The 20,549-nt window shown below is 37.5% G+C and overlaps 1 protein-coding gene across 7 annotated transcripts in view; it reads right to left on the bottom strand.

Annotated features, from left to right (window-relative positions):
• Positions 1-5,398: 5,398 nt before the first annotated feature.
• The window catches only part of GAB1 (GRB2 associated binding protein 1), a 95,946-nt gene continuing 80,795 nt past the window's right edge, over positions 5,399-20,549 (bottom strand). For 3 of the 7 annotated variants that reach the window (XM_031588834.2, XM_031588832.2, XM_090138612.1), the window contains exons 7-11: positions 14,050-14,139; positions 11,852-11,945; positions 11,394-11,517; positions 8,439-8,561; positions 5,401-8,193 (exon numbers count right to left, since the gene is read on the bottom strand). In XM_031588834.2, coding sequence (XP_031444694.2) covers positions 8,035-8,193; positions 8,439-8,561; positions 11,394-11,517; positions 11,852-11,945; positions 14,050-14,139 — 590 coding nt within the window. In that variant the 3' untranslated portion in view covers positions 5,401-8,034. Of the gene's footprint in view, positions 8,194-8,438; positions 8,562-9,192; positions 9,269-11,393; positions 11,518-11,851; positions 11,946-14,049; positions 14,140-20,549 lie in introns of all 7 variants that reach the window. The other 4 variants (XM_090138610.1, XM_090138613.1, XM_090138611.1 and 1 more) reach the window with 4 other exon arrangements.

Genomic DNA, 20,549 nt, shown 5'->3' on the forward strand with positions numbered 1-20,549 from the left:
CTGGAAAAAGTAAAAGTGCAAGAACTTGTGGGTTGAGATAGACACAGTTTAGTAAAGTGATGAACAACACAACTGCTCACCAGTAGCTGACCAATGCCCAGCAATGGCAAGGCCCTTGACCAACCTCCCCCACATTTTACTTTTAAGCATGGTATCACATGGTATGGGGTATCCCTTTGCCATTTTGGGTTCTGTCTCCTCCCAGTTTCCAGTGCATGCCCAGCCTGCTCGCTGGCAGAGACAGAGGAAACCTCCTGTAATTAAAGATGAATTCTGGGGAGAAGTCTTGTCAGAAAGACACAAGAAAAGTAAAACCTCAAAGAATAAAGCACATAGGCAAAAATAACACCAAGTACTCAATTCATTACAAAGCAGGGGAAGAGAAAAGAGCTAGCAAACATGACAGTCTGACATAAATGTGACTAGAACTGATACAATTCTAGCAAATAATCAACCAAATGGGAGTAGGCTGGGCAAAGGTATTTCAGCAGCTCCAAGCAGAAGGCCACATCCAGCAGAACTGATGCTATTTAGAAGAGATACTTTCTGAAGGAAACAGAAAAAGCTAATATGAGATATGAAATGAAAACATACTGATGCTTTTTTGGTTTTTTTTGAGGGTGCAGACAGTGCACTGGTGCTTGCGTTCTCTGGGTACTCCACTCCCCCCCCTTTTTTTTTTTTTTTAAGAGGCGTTAATTCCATATAAAGAACAGTCGTGTGTGCTTAGTTCAGTGTTTCATCTTTCTACACAAAGCACCTACTAAAAGAAAGCTTCAAGGCAGATGTTAGAAATATCAACTGGAAACTCATCCGTAAGCTTTTACGAAAGTACACTCTGCATTTATGCAAGTATACCCTGACCAAAAAAACCCCACCAAAACTAAAATCCTAATGAATCCACATGGCTAGTCTCATCATTACAAAACTAGGTCTGTAATAAGCTTGCATAAAAACATTTCAAGACTAGACCTGACCATCAATCAGCCTCTATCCTGTTTCTTGCTAAAGTCTTCTGAGGGGACCAAATCCCAGGTCAGCTTAGATGGCTGGCTAAAGAAAGAGTAGAAAGGAACATTTTCTGATCCTTAGTATCATAGTTTAAAGAAAAGATCACCCTCTTTCTAGTAGACCAAAATGTAAGAATACTCTATACAGATGCAAATCAACCACATATACCAGTACAAAAACCTGGGGATGGACAATTAGATTCATTATAAGATGCCCTGGATCCACTGTACTTGCATTCCAATGCTACACTTTTTTCCTTTTCCAGCAAGTGAAGCAGAACCTCTACCCACCAAACATCTGCAAGACCTTCTGTGCAGTTTTCAGCCTCCTTACTTCCAAAAATTGTTGGTGCCCCTCTGGCACCAGTCACAAAACTTCTCACTTCTAATCCGAATACTGGAACTATAAGTAGCTGCTCTCTACAGCATACAAACAAAAAGGAGGTCACTGCAAGTCAATCAGAGACTAAATCCCAATTCTGACCCACCCTTCTGCTTAATTATTATTATTACTTTTCAGGAGTTCTTTAAGTCCCTCCATGTGCTCCTTCACATGAAGCATTCAAGCAAGCAGAACTAACAGTAACAAAGAAGCCATGAATCCTGAACACATTATGCAGGAAAAAAATAGGAGTTAAAAAGTGTGTTTTAAGAATTCCTAAAGTTATACTTACATACCTGAATCTAAGTATGACTGCTTTCAGAAAGTGCTTGGAACATGCACTTGCTTTACCGGTGAATGCTTCATTGCCTGACTATGAAAGCCTGCTCTTCAAATGATCATGGAGTGGATTTATGTGCTTGGGAACTTGCAATCCTATTACATTCAACAACTTTTCAACATGTTGCACCAGGCCTATCTAAAGATTATGGAGCACAACTGCACACCATTTGTTTTTTTGGCTTAACTGCAACTATTTTTCCAAGCTAAGTATGACATTTATATATAAGTATTATTATTATAATAATACATAGCAATACATACATATGTACATGTATTACTACGAAAACAACCTCAGCAAAGGGTTGAATCACCACATGTGTGCAATTAACTCCAGACGCAAACTGAGGTACTCCAGCAGGCCAGCCTGAGGCATCTCCACAACTCCCCAGCCAGCATCTTTTACCACTCATAGGCAAGGGGAGAAAATACTAGAATCATTTCTGTTAACTTGCATAGTTTGTGCAATTCACTGCACAACTGTACAAAACCAAGTAGAGATTACTTTCTGTATATTTTTATGCTATCTTCAGGGACTGTATCTTATTTAAAATCTAGTAGAAATTGATGACAAATAAGACACCGATTATACTTTTCCTCCTATTCTGGCCATCTGATTAAGAAAAATAGTCAAGGCAAATTTCAGCTGCTCAGTTATATTTTTCCACATTCACTAACAATGTGACCCACGTAGCAACCTACTTTCTGTAAACTGGATTTTTAAGTAGAAATTGGTACTCTACCTGAAACATTCTTTAAGTGCTGTTCCTCATGCACATGCTGGGCTCTACACTGTTAGGTTAAACAGCTACTCACTAGCTGGTTACAGCTAGTCCAGGAACAGCTCAGCTCTCCTACAATAAAAGGGCAACGGCTAAACTTGAATAAAATACTAAGTTGCCCTACTGTGAGCATTTTGGATTTTATCTCCTCAATCAAAAACTTAATTTCACACTCAAAAGTTCTCAGTCAATCCTAAGAGTAATGCTAAGAACGGTTCTCCTTCACAATGCACCTTTTAAATATCTCCACAAGACTGGATTTCCACACCACCTCCCAGCACACAATCAGGTCATCTGGTTACACCTGGGCAAGTCCTGTCTACATACTAGTACCCAGCAGCTGCAGCTGAAAAGAAGTACAAGAAGCATTTAATAAAATCTTATAATAACAGCAGCCAAATTCTTATGAGCTTTTCTAAAAACTGATGTGATATGCATTTTCTTCTGGTTTCACTGCAAATCCAACTTACTGGGAAAAGGCTTAGCAACAAAGCCTGTAAGAATCTTCAAAGCACGTATCAAGATTATTTGTACAGACTGGTTTTTTTTCTTTCAAATAACTGAAAGAAAGCTTTCAATGTCTCCATTTTAATAACTTTGTATTCCAGGTTCTGAAACCATAGGATTTCTTGTATGCCATTTGGACACATCTGGCTAAAATATTTTTAAATTAGTACGTTTTTACAATATTGACTTCTTGTTTTTAAAACAGACATAAAGGCATTGCCCCATGACTTGTGGTTTAGAAACAGCTAAAAAATATATCTCATCTTACTAAGTTTAGCATCACGGTGAGACGCTTTCATAGTCCATTTCACCAAAACGTTCAGCGTTTCTGATGTTATGCATGGACACTGTGGGTTCTCAACTATGCACTTCAGGTAACTTACGTCCTGCTTAACAAGAAGTGAAATTGCTTCTGACAGGTTCTTGGCAATACCAGCTAAAGTATTTGCAGGTAGGCCAATAGTCATATAGAGAAAGAAGGATGGAACTCACCCAACTGGTGAAGGGGCTCTATGGCTATACAGTACTCCTTCACAGGAAACAGCCTACGTCAGAACTACACTTTCCCTTCAGTGGCTGGCCCATAGATGAGCACAGAGTGGCTGCACCCTGAGTTTACCTCTTTTGGATACATGGGAAGCACAGGTGCAAACAATTTGCCTGTGCTCCCTGGATCAGCCACAGCCCTTCACCAGGTGCTCAATCATCAGTTCAAGCTGCGACCTAACAGTTCCCCTACAAATTGTTTCTTTTAAAGAAGTGAAAACAAGTACACAGCCTCTTCAAATCCTCCAAAACAAAGCATTTCTTAACAAATATGTGAAATGAGATCCGCTGGCATCAGAACTTTCAAGCTGTTTAATAATATGTCAAGCCTCTCAACTAGTCATGCATCAAGTACCTGCTCTTCTCCCACTTCTGTGGGAGATGTCAAAACTTAAACATGCACTGGGAAACTCTCAAGGGCAATGACACTGTTCATAAGCGACTTTTTTTTTTTTTGGTCACACTTTGTACCTCATCAAACAGGAATACGTCCAAGTATATCTGGCCACTTGTTCAGTTAAAACAAAAGCTCAACAAAAACCTCACAACTTGGTCTGCGGTTCATCCACAGCCAATCGTCGTAATGCTTTTAAGGAAGGTTTGCTCACAGCTAGTCATTACAAACAGTACTAAGCTTAAATTTGTTCGCAATAAAGATCTTGTTCAGCTCTGAATACAATGGGAAAGCTATAGAGCTGCCCATCAGTCTCCATTTAGCTATATGTAGCAATGCATTTCAAATGATATTTAACACGGCAAGATTGTAATTGCCTGCAAAGCCTGTGTGTGTCACTATATCACAACTGCCATACGTAAGTGAACTGTCTTCTTTTTAACACATAAATAAAAATCTCAATTAAGTAAAAACAGACTAATGGTCACGTTTATATTTTTATCTTTTTCAACATCACTTTGCACATTTCTGGGAGAACATGACTATGTATCTGCATCAGCACTTTAAGAGGTTGCACTGATTAAGTTACACTGTGTAGAAGCATAGGCAGTAGCATTTATGAGAAAACAATGGTTGAGATGACACAGTAAACCATCTTTAGGAGTCTATCTTACCGCACAAGGCTCTAACATTTTCTTTTGATATGAGCAAGATCCAGATGCATATTTGCAGTTTAAATTTGCTCATTTTAAATGGACGCACAGCAGTGAAAACTATGCCCACAGATGATAACCCTGTTTGAGAGAAACAGGTAAGAACCTACCTGTTTGAAGAGGAACACTTGACAACACTGACAAGCTGCTTCTTCACTGATTTCTACTGGAGTTTTAACCAGCGTTCACTCATCAGTAGAGCGTCCTTACAAAACCAGTAACTGAAAGTTGCACGCAGCTAAGTCTGGCTCTCCTTTCACTGATTTCAGTTTTACAACTTGCATTTTCAATTTAATATTCATACCCTTTGAAAATCCTAGAGCTCTGTCAAACCCAAAGCACAAAGTCCTATTCTGGCTTTTAAGGTGAAAATGTGACATGTCATCAAGAGTTACCGTGTCTCTGTTACTGAATATCCTTTGGACAAAATGAAGGTAGGAAAGTTATTACTGGAAACAAGGGGAGAAACCAGCTTAGAAATTAAATGAAGCCGAAGAACGGACTTCTAGTCCGTTACTTACACAGCATTACACTACAGGTTGGAAACTATTGTTTTCCTTAAGAGAAAGAAGGAAAATGGTATAAAAATAGTTGACTATAATTCATAATAACAACACTCTGAATGCTGTCACATTTTAAACAAAAAAAAAAATAAGCAGAACCTGTAAAACAAGTACTGATGTCATAAAACAGAACAAAACTGCCTTTTATCAATTGTTCAGTAAGAGATGTCAGTCTAGAAAACTTCTTCTGAGGCATTTATACTTCAATATCAGAGATGTTCAAGACAGCTGAAAAAATACTACTGAAACCTAAATGTAAGTGTCAGTCAGTGCTCCATTATAACAACCCAAATTGTTATTAAATAATAAATAAATCACACGCACAGAGCCAGTAGACGTTTCAAGGAAGGGTGGGTTAAGAATAGGAAAAGAATTATCAGTCCTTCCAAAATTCTTTCCCCTAATTTAAGTGCCTTTTGAGAGACTAAACAAACAAGGTTGAAAGAGGATTCTAAGATCCTGTCACTCCTTGGATGTACGTGTAAGTGCTGGACCACACAGTATGACTTTCCCATAACAGTGAACAGCAAAACAACTATGGCTGATAAACCAGAGCAGTGATTATCTCATCACTTCTGTTAGCAAATTAGAGGCAACTCGCTGGAAGTGCACTGCATTGACCGTACCAATAAAATGCTTAAAGCCAGCATCCTAAACCAAAATTACCTTCACATTAAACGTTCCAAATATTCGATGTATCTGTGGAGTGTGTCAGCCATTGCAGCAGTGAGGAACAGTTTATTATGTAGTAATAATAACTTCAAAGCAGAGTTGAGTTTTACCTCCAGAGTCCTTTAGGATTTGAAATGCTTCCGATTAAGCTTTCAAGGTCCCTTGGCTCACATCACTTTTCCCAGCTCCCAAGAGGCTGGGACTCAGATTAATTTAGTTGCTCGCAGCAGGGTTTTAAAACAGAGATTTGTTTTGAAAATTAATTCAACTTTTTTTGTTTGTTTTGACGGCTACGTAATGCACAATTTCAGAAAATAAGCGGTTGGAATCTAGGCACTTCTACAAACACATTAATACCCACTCGCTGTTTAACAGGACAGAGCCTACACATCGAAACTGAACAACTTGATTTATTTAAAATTCACCTCAAAATCCATTTTTTAGCTTTTTTTTTTTTTTAATGAACATTCAAAGCATCAAAATATTACTAATTTTAAAAGAACCTTCGTTAAAAATAACATAATTTACGTATGGTAGATTGTGGTTGTGAGGGGAGAGAACCAACGAATGGTAGATTAGGCACAGTACTAAGGCCAACGTGTCAGAAAACAAAACAGCTGCATACTCAAATTTTAAGTGGACAAAATAAGACAACGGGGTGGGAAAACAAAACCAATAGCTTACTCGAGGGCAGTCGTGTAGAAAAAAAAGCGTTAGTAAGTTTTCTATCTAAATCTATCCTGTTCATGTATTTAAACAGCTCTATTTTCTTCCATATATCAAAAAAATTGTTTCTAAATCAAGGCAGATTATTATTTGGAACTGTCATAGTAAAATAAGGGATCACAGTATACAGAGCTTAAAATCCTGTACCAGGAAAGAGGAACGAGTGGTTTACAAGGGGATCATTTAAGTACATTATCTAATTTTTAAAACAGAGATATAAAATATCAGTTGCATAGGGATTTAAATATAAGGCCAAGCAGGAGATTAAAGTAAATAAAGACTGTAAGAAGGGCACTACGGTGTCAAAACATAGTATTTCCATTTGAATTAATGTCTAATTCAAAATCACAGTATTTTGCTAGTACTATAAACAGTGAATGTCAAACTGTCCCGTTAATCTCGAACTGAAAACTGACATTAGAACTTCTAAACAGTACAAAACTAAAGCTCACTGTCTAAACCTGATCAGTGTATTAGCACAGTAGTGCTTGGTACGTACCTGATTTATATACTCTACCTTCTGTAAATAATATAAAGGTTATTTCTTGTTAATAAGTGTGAGATCACAATATTACTGCATGCCATCAGTGGTTTGCAGGCTTACTTGATATTTAATTACTCAGTCTTAAAAAGTGTGAGATCCCACCCTGCAGAATCTTCACCTATCAAACACAGAACACTGTCATTAATAAAATACAATAGAAGTTCCACCGCTAACAACTAACGTATAAGCCAGTATTGTAGGTCTAAACCCAGTATAGTTCATTATTATTAAATCACAGCAATTTTTGTTAGGAAGGTAACCTGAAGACTTCCAAATAATCTTTTGCATGTATTAAATATAAACAAGTACGTAACTAACGGTTACCTCTTGACACTTCAAGTAGATTATTCAACTGTGAAAGTATTTCTGCAAAAAATCGATTTTAACTTGTTAAAATGAAGTTCAAATATTAATTTCCATATCTACATGTAGCTTAATTAACCTAGAATCGTAAGGAATAGTAGTGTAAGGAAAAAAATTCTGCAAATGAATTAGGCATTAAGGTACACTAACTGGGAATACCTGAACCAACATTGTAACTGAAAAAGTGCATAAACATGGTAATACTACAAACGTGTTAACTACAGAACGAAAGGTTTTCTGAAAGCAAAGTGGTACTATTTTACACGTTATTTACAGGTTGCAAATTTTCCAGAGACCGCATAGCCAATTTATGATCTTAAACTCCTTTGATGCTTATGAAGTGTCCTTTGGCTTCCATCCTATTTGATCAAAAACCTATTCACACACCAGTGAATACCGTACAGTCAAGCATCAGAGCCATAATGGTTCTTCAAATCTTCAAAATTCATTCCTTTCTTTGTTCTTTCCGTTCTTTGAAGAACAAGCAGTGTTTTCACTTCACGCTTTTTGTGGGTGTTTCTGATTCTGTAGACTGTCGCCCATCAGTCCATGCCTCTCGCGTGCTCTTCAGTGCAAGTGTTTTCTGCTGGTCAACTACAACATAATCAACTCTTTCATCCGCCACGCTGCTGCCTGAACCGCTGCTCTTCTTCTGGATAAAGAGAGAATGAAAAAAACAAGTTAAACTAATAACTCGTTAATTAGAAAACTAAGTACATATCTCAAACGTATATAGAACAAGCACAGGTTTCTCTGAAGAGTGTGACAGAGCCCTTCTGATCGACCTTTGGACAAACCAAATGGGGCGATCTTGCTGGAGGCTCTTTCCCAGCAGCTACTTGTAAAGAAATCCCAAGCTGTTTGTGCCGATCATTTGAAAAGTCAGGACTTGCTTACCTTACGAGGTGGCGTAGATTTTCCTGAATCTAGGTCCAGATCTAAATATTCTACTTGCTTATCTCCTTTAGGTTTTACCATGGGGCTGCTTCCTCCATCAAGACTGTTGCTACCGAACAAATTCTGAAATTGTAACATAAAGAACTTCAGCTGCTAATGTACATGCTAACAACCCGAATTATCAAATACGCTTATTATAAACTGTCAAAACATTGAAGGTAAAAGAACTGAGTTTTTACAACCAGTTAAGCCATGCAAGTTTTGTTGACGTTATGCAACAAGTAGATATAGTCAAATTAAACAGAAATGAAACAAAGTTGAGCTTGGGGCAAAATCAAAAGCCAAAGGGAGCGGACGGAAGGAAACCAAAAGCCGCCCCCCCCAAAGTTAAGATTGTCATCAAATCAATCTGTACCTTCCACCTAATACCCCTCTCATATCATGAGGTAATAATGGAATTGCTTTGGTGTTTCACATCTGAAGTTTAACATTTCTTAACTACAATTAAAAAAAAAAAACAACTTCAAATTGCTATTAAGTATCTTACAAGAATTTCAGCCTTTCAACAGTAGCAAAGCTTCAAGCGTGACTTTTCAATTTCGCTCAAAGCTATTGTAATTAAGCTTAAAACCAAAAGGTATTATTCAAGTTAATAAAACTAAAAGATTATCACTTTGGATAATTTGTGCAGGACTGCCTAAACTGAAGTTGCATATACCTACATTTCAATTAGCCCAGACTTTTACAACCTCACCTCCTCTGTCCTCTCCCAGCCTGATCCCTCCCTCTTAACAGGTGTTATAGGAACAGTACAATAGAAGGACTCTTCTCTAAAAGATAAAGAAAAAAAGGAAGACAGAGGGCAGCAGTCAGCAAAAAATGAAGAGGAAGGCAGAAGGAAAGACAGAAGGATAAGGCTGACAGCAACTTGAAGGAGAGAGCAGAACATTGCTGATTTTATTAAATAAAACAGAAGTGCAGCGTGTCCAAATGATGATTCAATGCTGATGACAGAAAAGGATTTTAAAAGTATGGAGTTCTCACTAAGATATAGCCAAAGCAAAAATAAAATAAAATAAAATAAAATAAAATTTCTGAGACATCTACGCATGTTTTAAAACAAAGGGCTTGGGATACCTGGAAACATTCAGGTTCTCTAGGAAATAAAATATTTTATTGGTTAGAGCTTAACAGGCTGGGCTTTTAAGATTCATGCTGTTATAGATTACGTCTGTATCATCCAACGTATTAAGTGATAACAATGACAAACAAACAACAGGCAAAGTTTTTGTTGCCCAAATCCTCTAAATATATTTCTTCATATTTAACACAAAAAGCAGCATCTGTGTTAAGGTTTCCAGCACAAATTAAAAAAAAAAAAAGCTAATTAAACATCTTTTTATCTCAAGCAAACTAAACAGGTAGAACATAGGTATAAGAAATGAAACTTAAAATACACTTAAATGAAGATGGAAGAAAATCTGTAAAACAACCCTGGAAAATGAATGGTGCAAGCAAACAGAAGGATACTAATGATAGGCTGTCTCAGCTGCAATACTAAAAGCACTATCTTAGCACTCATTGTAAGAATCAGCAGAAATCCCCACTCCTAATTGCAATGCTGCAATTTTACTGGCGGTAGGAGGCGATTCCAAACCTTTGCAAAACAGGACATTTCTCGCATCTGTATAAGGGGATGTTACTGATTACTTACCAGTGCCTCTTGCACAGTACTCTACGAGGAGCTAAGTTTTTACATCATTGGCTCCCCACTGCTGAAGTGCACTTCACGTAGGAAGCACACCTGTGCTGCTGACAAGTCAGAGAGACATCGAGCAAAGCATGAGCCTGGACTTTCTGGCTTGCAAGCTTATACCAAGTCACAAGTGCCACTGAGAAACCAGCAGGAGGGGCTCACTCTGGGGGTCGTAAAAGGTGGTATCCATAGACAGCTACAGAGCACGAGGGGAAGGAGACTGGAGGAGACCAGGGAGGGTTTCTGGGACAGCAGGAAATAGGGTAGCAAGCAGCACTGCGAAGAGACAAGGGTTAAGTGCAATGGGATAGCACATGCCATATAAGGCAGCAGAGTAACGAAAAGAACAAAAACAGAGGTAAGCAGGTTCTGCCTCAAAGAAGATTTGGAAACCACAGCTTGATACAGCTTTAAAGATGAAAAACAGATTCCCTAGCAAGAAATCCAAGCAGCAAAAAACACAGTAATCACACTGAAACTACTCTGAACTAAAAACTGAGGTAGAAGCGCAGATTTTCCCCCAGCGTTTCAAGGGTATTATGGATTGTGTTTCATTTTAGGCCTAGGTTTACTGCTATCCTTTCACTTCAAAATTTTTGTATTTTCCTGTACTCTCTCCTGAAGAAAACTAAAACAAAAAACCACAGCGTATCAGTAACTTCTCTTACCTAGCTCTTCAATGGATGCTAAACATTTGAGACACCACCATCCAAAAAAGTTCTCCCCAAAAAAGGAAAAATAAGCAACGTATCAAACTTCCCCTCCCCCTGCTCTGGACCCTCCACATTTCTCAAATGTCCTTTTAATAAAGGTTTTAAGCCTGTCTTAGAGAACCTATGATAGCTCATTTTCCTTGATGTCCTGATATTGAACTGCTGCATGGTTTAGAACTATCTACTGAAGACAAGACAGTTTCTACGGAAGAGAAAAATAAGTAATCTGCTTATCTATTTTGCAGAGTCTAAACATATGCTAACCACAGTCTCTACATATGATTATGCTCGTGTCTTCCTTAGCGAAATCTTATCAAAATTACACTTGCAGTAGAGGGGTAATTTTATTTTTTTCCAATTTTGATCTAGAAGTACAAATGAAGGTGATGTTGAGCGGAAGGATTTGAGTGGAAGGATTTGTGTTTGCATGATTTAGAAGTAAGGACTGCACAGGAAGAGAGGAGTTAAGATGTAGATTTTACATACTGGGTCTTCAGTGGACTGATTTGGATTCATGGATACATAATTCTCTTCACTGTCGTGCGAGTCACTGCTGGAAGTTGTGCTATGAACTGAATCCGGTCTGGGAGACATGGGAAACCTGGAGGAGCTAATTACCAGGAATTATTTTACAAACAATACATCTTGAATATCTTAAACCTCCTGGTAAACAACAAAAATAAGCACGTTAGAGCTGGAATCTTCATTCAAGACTACTAGAGCATCTCATTGTTTGGTTATACAGTCCTTTACATACATTATTACAAAACAAGAATTAATATTGACATACTTTTGTCTTAATGCACGCATATGCATACACATAGTTCCAAAGGAAACTTCAATCTGTATTACACAGGCTGAAAATACAACACAGATGTATCTACATATTATTAACGCTATAGTCAACAAAAACAATCCAAATGAAGAAAAGCTAGGAAACTTACTCTCGTGCAAAGCTTCTGGTGATAGGAGATCTAACTGGGGCTTGTAATTCTTCCCATTCAGGCAAAGGTTTTATTTCTAGTGGAGCTGGTTTTGCTATATAAGAACACAAGCACAGAACGTTCTTAAGCAAACTTAAATTTAATAGCTTTTCAAATTTTAATGCCAAAAAGAAATACTGTTTATTAAACAGCAAACACTAGTTAAGAAGAGACACTTCCATTCTCATAAAGCTATGACATATCAACTTACGTTTTACGCTTTCCAGTTACGGAACAGCAACAGTATTTAAAAAAAACACAATTTAAGAATTTTGCAAGGTAGACACGTACATAGTAATTCTATTTCGAAAAGAGACTGAAAATGGCATCAAGTTCTGCGGCACAACGACTGGCTGAACTGATAAGTACAGATGGGGCTGACTGACAGTTTCAGCCTTAAAATGCAAGCATAGCCAACTTTGTATGCTTTTATTGGCTTGTGGACTATTATTATTATGCAAACTCTGCCCTCACTGCACAGGTCTCCTTACGGATTAGGTTTCACAGCTCAAAGCATGAGCAAAATATTAAACTATGATTAAGTTTGCAAAATGGAGAGATGAGCCAATAGCTAGTTGCAATGCCAAAAGGTGCTTGGCTTGCTTCAGAGCTCATCAACTAGAGAGCAGAGCAGCAGCATGCTGGTGCCACCAGAGACGGCTAACATGCCATTTTTAAGTTCCATTTTCAGAACAGAACCACAAGTTGAGTATTAGTGAGAAACATCATCCCTCCTTCCGATATCTATGATTCACCCCTTCCTAAACAATAATATATATATATTAAAGGAAGATCATGAGACTATACAGAGAAAAAATTGACACAAACTATTGTCATAGTTTGAATCTGAACTTCAACCTTCTTAAAAACTGTTTTAAGAAAATGAAATGCAATGCCATTTCAGTAACATCCAGCTCCCCCCCCCCCCCCCCAAATCATCTGCTTGCGGCACGTTAACAAATTCACCAAGATCAAATGTCAGGCATGCAGAGTAAAAGCTCTCTTAAGAGACCACATGAGGAACTGACAGAAATCAGTTGCTTAATCAGTGTGGTCATCTTGCAAGGAACAAACAGAACTGCACTCATGACACTTTCGTTATGCTCTCTCTTCAGACAGAGTTCATCGCGGAGTCAGCTGTCTTACATATCAAACATAAGGACGCATGATTCACATTTTCTGGTTAGGTATCACTCTTCAGCATCCCTAACAGTTTTCCCTTTTAATTAGAAAATCATAATTACTCAAAGCACATCAAGCCTGATTCAGTAGTTCTGCCACTTAACTTGCTTATATAAGACCTGTCAGCACAGCCTCTGAAGAGGACCAACAACACACCTATGTCAAGGTGCCAGGTATCACAGGAGACAGGGTGGCAGAGCTGAACTTTACATAGGTGGGATGATACTGAAGACTAAGTGACAGTAATTATCAGTTTGGCCACAGCCTTCTGTGGAGGCCAGAAGCTAAATGGCAAGTATAATCAGTGGCCAAGGTATCACTCCAGCAGAAAGAATAAGGACCTTGTCCAAAGTCCTCTGAGAATAGAAGGAACATTTCAACCAGTTGCAATGGGCTTTAATACCCAAAAGTACCATCCTGTAAAACTTCTGTGAGATTTTTAACATTATCTACAATTTGCTCTACCACACGTGACCATATGAAGAGCCACCTCAACAGCCTAAATAATGCCCAGACTAATTGTGATATTCATATAGTTTCATACATAAATTACACTGCATTAATATATGGTCATGGGAAGAGTTTTTGGCCTTATTTCAATCCTCATCCAACAACAAGAGACCCAAATAAACTGTGAATTCACAATCATTTCCTAATGAAAGATATTTCAAGCAACTTACAGGTGAATAATACATGTTTCTAAAGAAATAAAAAAGTAAATCCATAATATGAATAACTGAAATTTAAGAGATTTAGTACCTGTGTTAACACCAAAATAATGCATTCATGCACTCTTTACAAGAGAAAGTTTTTACTTTCCTATACAGGATGTCTTTTGCTCAGCAAGGTATATGCATCCTTGATCTTAGATTATAATAGAAGTAAGAAGACTATAGGAGAGATATACAATAACAGTTCCTTTAATTTTTGTTTTATTTCTATAAAGCTCCATAAACATACAGTGCTAGAGTACATACCCTTTCTTCTTGTAGTAAAGTCACCTATGGTTTGTGAATCAGTTCGCTCTAAACCATGTGGTTTAGGTCTTAAAATTTTAGGACTTTGACCTAATTGGCAAAAAGAAGACTCTCTTAATAAAATATTCTTTTTAAAATTGAAAAATGGAATTTTGTAAATAAACAGCACAGTCCCCTGCAGAAAGGTTACCACCACAAGCATAAGCAAGCTGCTGAAGGAAGAGTTTTACAATCTATAGCTAGGTTTCACGCTGAAGCCGTAAGCACCAAACTTGACACAAATAAAATAGTGCATGCAAGTAATTCGCTAGAGGCAAGCATAAAAGCTGTACAAAAAAGCCCAAAGGTGCATCAACAAATTTTGCAACTGATCATCAGTTGCTTTCAAGCTGTATTGCATAAAAAACACCAGAAACGTATTTAAGGAATGCTCCAGCACGACAGGAGAATAGTTACCTTTCAGATGTGAGTTAAGTTACTTACAAACCGTTCCATATCAACCTGCACCAAAATCACCCCCCTGACTTGCAGAAACTGAGTGACCTTCTCTCCGAGCTCCCAGTCTGCACTCTGCTCCCCACCAGAGCACACATGGCCTTCACCACAAATGGCCTTATCACAAAGCGAAGTCAATTAAATATATATATTTTTAATTGTTCATGGCCATCTGCAAATGCAATAGATGCACTAATCATTCTCTAATATGCTGCACTATCACAGAATGCCATATTTTAGACTAATCTAGTAAAAAAACAGAGTGCAAAATAAGAACACATTTTAATTGAATAGCTTTCACGTGGGAAGAAGGATACTTCCTTTCAGTATGGAAGTTGTTTGCCAATTTAAAACCCTGCAAGCAGTCCCGGTCATGCTGTGTATTTTAAATATGATCAATAATACACGATAACAACAATCTTTTGAGTAAGTCTACGCGACAAAATGTTTAATACTAGGAAAAGCAAGTGTCTCCAGGTGGTACACCAAGAAGCCATATGAGAAAGGTAAATCTTCACAATAAATCAAGTAAGTTTAAGACTGTTTATATTCAAAAGTTGCCCTACAGCAAAAAAATATGGGAAAGGACTGGCACAGAGTCAAATGTGGGCTTGCACTACCAGCAGTGAGCAAGAATGCTTTCTAAAGAAGAAAATTTGGCAAGAACACTGGGACTTTGCAAATCTCAACCTGAAGGGTTTTGCATGCAAAGAGCCCCATTACTGTTATCGCTAAGCATTGGGAATAATCAAATAATAAGAAAAGTAAACAGAAAGGTTTTGTACTATATCTAAACATTTACACACTGCTTCTGAGAGACCATGCAGTGTATTTATTTACTAATATTGTTGCATAGCAACTTTCTTAAAAATAAGAGAAGAAAAAGAACAGACTTTCACACAATTGTTTTTTCTTTTCAAGAACAGATACTGTCTTAAGTGGCTAGAAGTGCTGACAAAAAGAGCACCCAGGCAAATGCTGACCAAAGACCTGGATTACAAGTGGTACTCACAGTAACTCTGTCAAGTGTGCTGTTGGCTAGAGCTAAGCATGACCCAGCATGTTGGCCAAGTTTATTCTGTGCTGATTCGATATTCTTGAGTACCTGACCTACAACTATGATAAATGCTTGCCTATAGAAAAAGACCACGGTCCCCAAATCAATTGAACAGATTTACAAGTTAAAATTCAAGTATCTTGTACTAACAACAACTTGATGCTGATTATCATCACCTACTCATATCAACTCTCCATTCCAGTTTCATAATCTGATTTAGAAGAAATTCAGGCTGATACAACTCTATTTAAAGTGTCAATAATGTACTAACACATGAGCATAGATCAGGAGTGCAGTGAAAAATCAAGCAGAGGTAGCAGGGTAATAGAATAATTTAATCAGTGTGTACTTTATAACCTCTCTACTCCTGCAGGTTGAAGTGACTGAAACCCGTTGTGTTGAGAGGTAAGCACAACCTTAGCAATCTGGGTCCGCGAGTCATTATTTTTGCTTTTAGAAATGATTCAATGTGGTCTTGTGCAGTCAACCTCCCTGAACTATATTATCACCCCCATTTGTAAAATACAGATATTATCTAACTGCCTGCTTCATACTTAATTTTGCATTCAGAAACTGTTCTGAGACTTTCTGAAATACCTGCTATGTAAGTAAATACAGGTCCCTGTAATATTTCTCCTATGCAACAGACAAGAATATACAAGATGTTCCTGCTTAAAATAGACACATGCAGTTTTTATCCTCTTTCTGCTGAAAAAATTGTTCAGTCTGAAATAAATTTGGTGGCAAATCAGCTTGTTGTTATTGGGATAATGGAATGACCTTAGTTTGCCACAGGGAATTAAAATACTTGTATATTCCCCTTCCTTCCCCCCCCCCAAACCAAAAAGCCTAATCTCTTCTGAGTAGCTCATACTGCAACAGAAAGACCTGACACCAAGCAAAGGAAAAGGAGCTGTGGAGAAACCACAGTCATGAAACTGATGTTTCTTGTTTCGGTCTGTACCGCAGAATTCTTCCACCCTGTTTCTGTTCATGAAAAAAATTAAAAAAATAACAGAAATCCTTTGATAAAACTCTTCACTCCATCAAAAAGAACATCTTAAATAAACGTGTCAGAAGTTTTAAAAATTGTCATTCCTTGTCCAAAAATAGGCAGTTCCTCCACTATCTTAGTTGCATCTTTGAACAGAAATACAAGTTCTTAGAATTTAAAAAACCTAAGTCCCACAACTGAAGGTCCTGGTGCTGAGCCAGAGTAACCTTGCTGCTTTGCTCCTCAGAGCTTCTAAAAAGCCCTCAGAGTAAAGAGCTGAATACAATACACAGAAAATGCAGCGTACCTGTACAACAGAATGTTCTTCACCATTTATTCTCAGAAATAATCTCCTAAAAAGTGGCATAGGGCCACTCTTCTAGTCAGTTTTCTACAGGAGAAAATACACAAGGGCTCTGTGGAGAGCACGTGGCTCCACTTGGCATTCCAGCTCCAGGGACACTACAGAATGATTTAGGCCCACAGACCCAAGCTGACCCCAGCTAATATTCAGGCACTCAACACATGACAACAACTTATTTGCAAAACTATTCTGGGAAAGGTAAGCCTGGGTCTACATACAGTTTATTTATTTATTTTTAAACTAAAGAAAACGAGACAACTAAAAAGCCCAATGGGAAAAAAAAGCAACAAAAAAAATACGTTACGGCTAGTGAAACCAATCAAACAAGAAGTGAAAATTAAGATGTTTTTGTTGTTCAGTGAAATCAGCACTTGTGAAATGCAAAACGATACAGCTAGAAAAAACCCTCAGTTTCTACATGGTGATACAACTGTGCAAGGGCACTCTTGAGATGAAACAGATCTAAAGAAGCCTACTTCTCTGAGAAATGGTTGCTTGCAAAAACTGCCCAGTAGAACAGGCGATTACAAATCCAGCTTTAGAGTGCACTCAGACGGCATGAATTCTGCTCCTGGCATTTCAGCATGCATCAATGCTGCCTTTGTCTAAGAATTCATCAGGAAAAGAATCATTTGTTTGACTTTGTTTCCAATAACGCTTTAAATTAAAAAAAAAAAAAAAAAATCTTTCTTTATTAATTGGCTGATGCAGTCTCTTCTTGTTTTCCATAGAACACGTGACATATGATGCTGGGGGTAGGCAGTGGGAAGGTGTACCACTACAGCCAAGTCCTGCATCACAGTAGTTAGGCCCTAACATTTCTTCTTTTAAGGACACAAAACGTAATCACTGAAGAGCCTCATTTTGCTTTCAGGCTATAACCTTGAAGCACTACTGCTAACAAGACTTCTGTTAAAAACACTTTTTGACTAGTCGCTTGCTGGCAATGGATTTTACATCAGGAAATTGCAAATATCCTCGTAAAAGAGGCCAAAAGACTCCTTAAGCACCAGCTATTTAGGGCTTAAATTTTTAAAGTAAATTTACTAACGTGACATAACATTTCAGAGATGTGTGATCTGTTAATGCTGTTTCCTGGCCAACAGGACTCTAATCCTCACGAGACAAGGAGATCAGACGTAGGAATGCTATAGCACTGCTTTACTTGGACTAGAAGGGGGAGAGCAAGAGGGAAAAACAGCCACATTAGTGTCCTGCATCAACAAAAGAACTTTTAGAAAGGCATAACTAATAACAGTTTTCAATTCCCATTAAAAAAATATGCATCTTTCTCCGTGTATTCAGAAGAAGCTGAAATTTGCAGAGGTCCAAGAATATCAGTACTCTAAATCATTGCGGTTTTTTCCTTAAAAAAAAAAAAAGTCAAGACTGAAGCTCAGTCTTAGTCCCACAGGGTTTATTATTTGACTTTCAGTTCTGCAGAATAACCTCCCCCTTTCCTTCGCTTCCCTTTCCTCACTCGAGTGAACTCAGATTCCTGAGTACATGGCTTCAACACAGAGCTCTACAAATATCCTGAATTTGCTTTTTTTTTTTTTGTAAATTGTTTTTAGAAAGACTGTTTCCTGCCACGGTACTTCTAATTAGAAACATGTATTTAGTTACGTAACATTCATATCCATTCCCATACTAGCACCCAACAATAAATAGGAATAACAATATGGTACTCAGATCTGGTCAGTGGTACCACATGGATGACGACAATTAGTCTTCTCATAACAGTAAAAATAAAGTGAAATCAGCTCAGGCTTTCAGTATTACGAATTTACAAGGCAGTCATCTGAAGAGGTACTCTCCAATTTTCTTAGACACCTTTCTCGTCTCCAAATAGTTCATCTCAGAACACTGGCACTTTGAATACTCCCAAAATTAAGAATGAATTGTTAAAAAAAAAAAAAAAAAGGGACTATGAAGTCAAACTGCATCTGACAGCTAAGGTTCACTGGTATTCATAAAATGCTTGGCAAATGTCAGAAAAACTTCTTTGAGAATACCAAAGCTATTAATCACCCAAATACTATTTGACTGCTCTAATTTGCAAGTAATTCTCCATGTTTATATTTAAAAATCCCTTATTGTATGACAAACAAAAAGCCCTCAATACCAAACGTAGTGCTTTAAGACCAAAGCAGAGTGTTCTGATGTTTTTATTGACTAGTAGCTTAAAGCAGCACTATCATTCATGAAGTCCAAGAGATACTACTTGAGATTAGATTGATTTCATTTTTTCTTTTTAACGAAAACTGAGAAACTGGAATAGCATGACAAGATGTATATCAAAAACTATGCGCGCATATACAGGCATTAAAACATAGGGAATAAGACCAAAAAAATGTACAAAGGGAAGAAAAAAATAGGTTGTCACCAATGTTCTGTTTCTGCTCTTCCCAGGGTCTCTGAAATTCTACATTAGCATCTCTACACCTAATGTCAGAGTAATTCCTGTAGTTTGTCTTTAGAGGGCTACTGTTTAAATCTTAAAAATGATCAGATTTCGTAAAACAGCTTCATCTACAACTATGAAATACTCATTCAACATTTTTTTTTTTACTTGGAATTATTTGTTTTTTCAAGGTTTTGCAAGTTGAGGACTGGTGGATCATACCAAAGCACTATGAAAATTTCATTTTAGGCTTAACTGAAAGCTAGCCTTGTAGAAGTAATTTAGCAATGCCACTGTAAAAGCATAAGATCTAGCTAACTTGAAGGCTTTGGAACCTGAGGGTGGAAAAAAAAAAAAGAAAAAATCAGTACTTCTATTTATTCTGCTTTAGAAACTCCACAGAAGCACCAAAACATCCTCAAAATTTTTACCTTTTAAATTGTTAAATAGAATGAACAGCAAGTCCATTTCAAGAGAAATTAAATGCTTAGATTTCTTGAAACGAAGCATACTTCTGCTCTGAAAAGCGATCATGAAAATTAGTTTCTTATCAGATGTTCAGTTCAGTTCTTGTTGCTGATTAGAACTGTCATTCACAATTCTTCCATGACTATTTGCCCTAAAGTCTAAGTGAGTGATCTTTTAAGACTATACAACATGATACACATGATAGCATAGAACGCTGCAGCGCTGCCAACTTCTGACTCTGTCTCCTTTTTCCCCTCATCTTTCCCTTAAATTTTAAAGAAATCTTAGCTCCCGTTGTTGCAAATGCTTTAACTGTTTCTGTGATTTTATTTCGGGTTGTTGGTGTGGTGCTTCTGCTATATTAGGAAAAGCAATATGTTCATATTGTCCAATTCAGACACCCATACGCTAATATTTAACGAGGCAACTGTTCACTTGTCTATTTATAGCTAAACTTCACGATTAATTGAAGTCAATTTCCTTAAGAAGGATTTAGCTTGGGATTTTGAAAGAACTATACTGAACTACAACAATGGGTAATTACAATCGTCATCCAGAAGCATCACAGTGGGTCCTACAGCAGCCAGAACGTAGCAAACACAGCAGATGCTTCCTGACACACGTGGGAGTTCTGTGCACAATTCCATCTTCAAAGTGGACTTGCATTTTTAAACATAAGGGTGCTTTTTTTAATTTTTTTTTTTTTTTTTAAAGAAGT

This window comes from Phasianus colchicus, chromosome 4 (genome assembly GCF_987193195.1).
Source record: "Phasianus colchicus chromosome 4, bPhaCol1.hap1.1, whole genome shotgun sequence".
Taxonomy (NCBI): domain Eukaryota; kingdom Metazoa; phylum Chordata; class Aves; order Galliformes; family Phasianidae; genus Phasianus; species Phasianus colchicus.